This window comes from Eschrichtius robustus, chromosome 1 (assembly GCF_028021215.1).
Source record: "Eschrichtius robustus isolate mEscRob2 chromosome 1, mEscRob2.pri, whole genome shotgun sequence".
Lineage (NCBI taxonomy): Eukaryota > Metazoa > Chordata > Mammalia > Artiodactyla > Eschrichtiidae > Eschrichtius > Eschrichtius robustus.
In genome coordinates this window covers 13,135,243-13,141,242 of record NC_090824.1, presented here as the reverse complement: position 1 = coordinate 13,141,242, position 6,000 = coordinate 13,135,243, and the positions used below count along the sequence as shown (strand labels likewise).

General features: G+C 47.5%; 1 protein-coding gene across 1 annotated transcript in view; it reads left to right on the top strand.

Moving 5' to 3' along the window:
• Positions 1 to 1,231: 1,231 nt before the first annotated feature.
• The window catches only part of DGLUCY (D-glutamate cyclase), a 51,450-nt gene continuing 46,681 nt past the window's right edge, over positions 1,232 to 6,000 (top strand). The window contains 2 exon segments of the mRNA XM_068555976.1: positions 1,232 to 1,334; positions 5,831 to 5,984. Coding sequence (XP_068412077.1) covers positions 1,232 to 1,334; positions 5,831 to 5,984 — 257 coding nt within the window.

The window sequence follows — 6,000 nt, the reverse complement described above, 5'->3', positions numbered from 1 at the left end:
AGAGATTTTATACAATCTCAAATTCTTCATGAAAATAGCCATGCGGTTTACATGATCTTCTGTCTGGGAGATGAGAGTTGAAAACACACATTGGTGATTTGGAATTCCATTGGGCTCTTCTCTGTGGATAGAAAGAAAATCTGTGGAAAATCAGGCTTGTCCAGAACCTTCACTATGGACACTGCCCTTGAATCCTGCTTTCATCCAGCCTGCAGTTAGTCATTCAACAAACACGTATGAACTCCCACTTTTGTGTCAGGCACTATGCTAGGCACGTGGTATATTTAGATGAGGAAGACATGGGCTGTGCCTTGGAGGCCAACACAACGTGGCTATCTAGCCCTAGATTTTGCTGACATATTGATGCCTCTCTTTCTAGAGTATAAGCAGTCAATTTATAGGATTACTTTTTGAGCATATTTTCCTAGAGCTTTGAGACTATCTCTATATTTTAAACTTTACAGTTTTTATTCATTCACCAAAAATCCGTGTAAGACACTGTGCCTATGGTAGTGGTGAGAGGAGGGGATATAAAGAAGAAAACATAAAATCTCTACCTTCTAGGTCCTAAATCTAAATAACAGAAGTCATATGTAGACAGAAAATCTAGCCTATTAATTCCTTTGTGAGTTCACGTGGTATGCATTCATTTCTTCACTTACTCATAAGTAGGTTTGGTGTGTGCTATGTGCTTAGGCTGTGGTAAGTGCTCTGGGGGCTGAGGAAGAGCCCTAAGTTATGGACTTACCCTCTAGGCACTTGGGATCTCCCTGGGAGAGAGAAAGGAGGTTCAGGGTCAAGTAGAACATCAGGCTGACTGTAACTCCAGGCCAAAATCAGTGGCTCAAAGAATGCTGTGGGGGCAAGGCAGCTCAGCGCCAGCCAGCACGAGCCTGTTGGGTACATCTTGGAGGTAGAAGATTCTGCACCAGTTCTGAGGAATGGAAAGGCCTTCTGGGAGGGAGGCAGGGAGGACATTCCGGGCCAGAGAAAGAGCATAAGCAAAGCCCTTGAAGTGTCAGGAATTTCTCATTAGAAACTGAGACATGAAGGGGATAGGGCTGGGGAAGAACTTGCTCCAAGTAACAGCCACCCCAGGACAGGGCCAGGAGCAGCCCTGGGCAGGTTGGGAGGTGGTCCTGATGCTGGATCTGCTGCCTTCCAGGGAGCTGTGCTTTCTCATCTGTCCCTCTCTGTCCCATAAGCCAGATCCTCTGTGGCCCATGCAGGGATGACCTTCACATGCCACCTGAAGTCCCGCCTTCCCTCTGCTGTGAGGAGCTTGATTCTACAGAAGAAACCAAACATCAGAAACATGTCCAGCATGGCTAGGGGTGAGTGGTGCTAAGACGTTAAAAAAATATTCCCTGGAAATACCAGCCATGTAGGGCCCAGGAACTCCTGAGTCTTCTAGCTTCTGCGTGGGAGACGGAAAGTAAGAGCAGAAGGAGATTCTCGCTGGTCACTAATTAACTTCCCAGAAGGAGCTGGCGCCTTGGACCAGACTCAGGTGCGAAGTCTATTACCAACCAGCTCTGCTTGGTCCCCACAGCTCCATAGGGAGAACCGCCAATGACCTCCGATGATAGAAAGGTTTTCCCTTCTGGGAAAAGTGCCCCCATATTACGCTGCATTTTAATCTGCTTTTGATTCAGACCAAGTCTCCCTCCTTGGACTGGTCTTCTTGGACCAGTGGCACCCATCTCCCTACTACGTCCCAGGAGTGACACCCAAGGCTCTAAAAGGTCCTGCAAGAGAAAACAGATATCCAAATTGTCACTGACCTGAATCCCAGCAAAATTTCACAATGAGAGAGACTTTTCTGGTTATGGTGGCGTCACCAGCAGCACAGATTAAAGTACTAAAGCAGGACAATTTTCCTTGTTTGTGGACGTGTCCGGCCTCTGCCGCTACTTGTGGGCCAACAATTATCTAGTCTTGCCTAACAAACCACCCCAAACTTAGTGGTTTAAACCATAATTCTGCCCTGAGGCTGGGCTCCACGGGTGGCTCTTCTGTTCCATGTGGTGTCCGCTGGGCTAGACCACCAAGCTGGCTTCCTCCTCACATGTCTGGAGTGTCCACTGGGATGGCTGGAACCACTGGGGCTAGCCTCTCATTTCTCTCTCTAGGAAGCCCCTCTAGCAGTGGAAGCCAAACTTCTTTACGGAGTAGCTCAGGCCTCCATGGGAGATATTCCAAGAGGACAAGCCCTAATGCACAAGCACATGTCAAGCCTCTGCTTGCATCACACCTCCTAATGTCCCGTTAGCACAGCAAGTCATATGGCCCAGGCCAGCGTCAAGGGGGAGGGGGCTCCCAATGATGTGAATACCGGGAAGTGTGCTTTACAGAGTCAGCAAGTAACAGTGGACCACAACCCTTCGTACACATGATGGACCAGCAAACCCCAGCTCAACCAGGTCGACCCTGCTCACTAGAACCTTGGGGGGCCAAGGGAGCAGGTCGCTCCTTGCTGGCTGTTGCCGTGGGCAGACTGTGTGACCTCTCTGAGCCTCATCGATTACTGAAAGTAAGCACGGAATCTTCCCCACAGAGCTGATGTACATAAGGTGTGGGACCCACATCAGCTGCTGTCTGTCGTGGATTCTCCACAAGGAAAGCAGCTCATTTTGTGGAACAGCTGGAGCTCTCCAGCTTGGGACTACGTCTTCCAGGGCTTTAGATCAGATTAGGAACATTAAAAGGCTCTTGCTTCTTCTTCTTCTTCTTCTTTTTTTTTTCTCTTGTTATTAAGTTTAAAAAAAAAAAAGGAAAACATTGCTTTTTGGGTAAAAGGACTCAGAGGACTCACTTCATTTCTCTCCACAAAGAAAAAGCTGTCGTGACCTTAGATGGAGCCTGAGAGAGCAGAGCATAAAGTAGCCCCACTTCGTGTGTCCACCGCCCCTCCAAAAAGGCACCCTGGAGCCTTCTATTCCATGTCCTGTTACTAATGGGGACGACGCGGGGACCTTCTATGACCAGCAGTAGAGATGAGCAAAACCAAAACACAGTGCCTTCTGAAGTACATTTAATTAAAAAGGAAACAGAGAAGCTTTGTGCACATAATACCTCGTGATTTATGGTCTTAATCCAGTTTGCTCTTGAAACAGGCTTCGGAGGTAAGAAGGGGGTGGGTAGGGGATGGGAGGCCTCTAGGCTGGCCGAATTCCCTTCCCTCACTCCAGATTATTTTTGGAGCATGCTGGGCTTGCTTGAGCCTTGCAGCCAGCTTCCTTGGGCTTTCGGCAGGGTGGGGGGGCGGTGTTCAGTTTGACCTCCTTTGGAAAGTCTGTAGCATTGGCAGGCTCTGTAGGGTTTGAGGTAATGAGTTCCAGGCAGTTAGAGCAGGAGCCAGTCCCAGACTTTCCCTGCAGAGGGTCCCATCTGCTTCACTACCCCATACCCAAGGAGGAAGATGCTGGAGGTGGTGGTGGACCCATCCCGGGGAGGCCCGTGCCCACAGCCCAGTGGTGACCTGAGAGGGACACAGGGGTCATCTGTCTGAGGCTTGAATCCTGGCTGTGCCACATACCAGCTGTGTAACCCTGGGAAAGTCTCTCCATCTCTCTGAGCCTTACTCTCCTCTTGTATAAAATACAGATGATTGACTACACATGTAAATTACTTAGCACAGAGATCCTGGTACATAATAAGCACTCAGAAAATATTAGCTGACAGGTATTATTGCAGAAAAGAAATATCCACTTGTTGATAGAGCATACCTGGCATGTAGGAGATTTGTCACCAAGGTTATTTCTCCAAAAGAGTACATTTTTCTTTGGGACGATCTATTTTTTTAAGGAAATAGTCCTTTTTTTTGAAACATAACTTTTCTTGTTTGTTTTTCCTGCAGTTACAGTTTTCCTCCAGATACCTATTTATTGCATAAATTTTAGAATATTGAGGAAAGCACAAAGAAGAAAATTAAAATCACCCACAATCTTGTCAGTGGTGATAGCCGTGATTAACATGAAGATGTGTTTCCTTGTAGTTCTTTCCCTTATCTCCTTTAAAAAGGAGAATATGCTGAACATAATGTTTTGGTACCTAGTAATGTTCCTTTAATGGTACATCCCAAATATCTTCTAATATCTTTAAATATTTCTTCTGTACCATAATTTTAAATGTCTATACAAGATTCACTGAATGAATGTAACTCCAACCCCTACTTCCCGAATACCTGTGTGTTAGGTAATTTACATACAGGAAAGGACTCAAGGAGTTCTCTTTGAGGCAGGTATGATTCCTGCCATCTTATCCATGGGAAAACCAAGCCCAGGGTCACAGCACTGGTCAGAGGCAGAATCAGGATTCAAACTCAGGTTTGTTTGCCTCCAAAGCCAAAGGACTTCCCATTCCAGAGGTGGGCTGGTTGCCCCCAGAGGAGATTGTGGCGTGCACGTGGCGGTCTTCCTCTCAAACTCCAGTAAGACTATCTCTTTGGAGGGGTGTCGAGGATTCTGAGCCTGCTCAGTTAAGAACCTGCCCAGACAAAAGAAGTGAACAGTCTCTTTCCCAAGAAAGGATACCCAAATGGCCAATAAAGCATACAAAAAGGCACTCATCTGCATTACTCATCAGGGGGATGCAAATTGAAACCACAGTTCGATGCCACTGGAAAGGCTGGAATGAAAAAGGCAGGCAATACCAAGTGTTGAAGAGGATATGGAACAACCAAGAACTCATGCCACTGGTGGGGGTATAAATCGGTACAACCGAGATAGGCTGGGACCTGGGACCATTTGCTGCAGTGCTGCAATGCTTACACCTGGACAAACGTCTCCTCGAGCTACAAAATGCAAAGAAACTAGAAAGACTAAAAATAACTGTGTGCATGCGCAGTTGGGGCAAATTCTGGACAAAAGATACAAAAAGACCAAAAACCCCAGCTGCCACTTCTGAAGAGCTGGGAGCAAAAACAGGGTGTCAGGAGCAAAAGCAGGGTATTGTGCATGCCCCCTGCACTCAACACCACCAAAAGGGTGGGCGAAACACCTAAGCCACCGCTCCGGCCCAGCCCCTGGACACACCCCTACCCTCACCCCATGTAAGGAACCAGCTTACCCTGCCTCGGGGAGCGAGCAAGGGAACCTGTTACTTATTTTCGTTCCCTCCTGCGGCCGCAGGGACCCCAATAAAGTGGCCCCGGAATTTCTTGATTGGCCTCTTATCAATTTCTATTGATTGGGAAAGGCCAAGAACCCTGGTCAATATCACAACCACTTTGGAACCTGCTTGGCAGTATCTACTAAAGCTGAGCAATTATATTTCCTACAACCGTAGGTATGCGCCAAACAGAACCGTGCACATGTGTGCCCAAAATGCATGTACTAAAATGTTCACGGAGGCACCATTTGTAATAACCTGACACTGGAAGCGATTCAAATATCCATCAGCAATAGTTTTAGGTAAATGCATTGTAGTAATGAGTATACCACAGAGCAATGAGAATGAACCCACTATTGGTGAGTGAAGGAAGGTAGACTCAAAAGACACATACTCTATGATTCCGTTCTAGGAAGAACATGTACGAAGAACAGGCAAAAGTAATCTGTGGTGTTAGAAGTCAGGGCAGTGGCTATCCCTGTGGGGGGGTGTGGCGGATGATGACCAGAGGGGGCACAGGGGGTCCTGGGATGCTGGTAACACTCTGTGTCTTGACCTGGATGCCGGTTCCATGGGTGTGTTCATTTCATGAAAGTTATCAAGCTGTACACGTATGTGCGTTTTTCTGTGTGTATGTTACGCTTCAATAAGAAGTTAAATTAAAAAGGCTCTACAAGAAGGAACTGACTGCATTCTTCCCTTCTCTCACCAAACCCAGGGCTCCAGCCAGCCAGTGTGGTGGTCCTGCCCAGGTCCCTTGCTCCGGCCTTTGAAAAGTTCTGCCAGGTCAACAGTGGCCCTCTGCTGCTGCTGGGCCAAAGTGAGCCAGGCAAGTGGACGTTGCCTGCCCTGCATGTTGTCCCAGGTACCAGGTAAAAAACCTGAGTT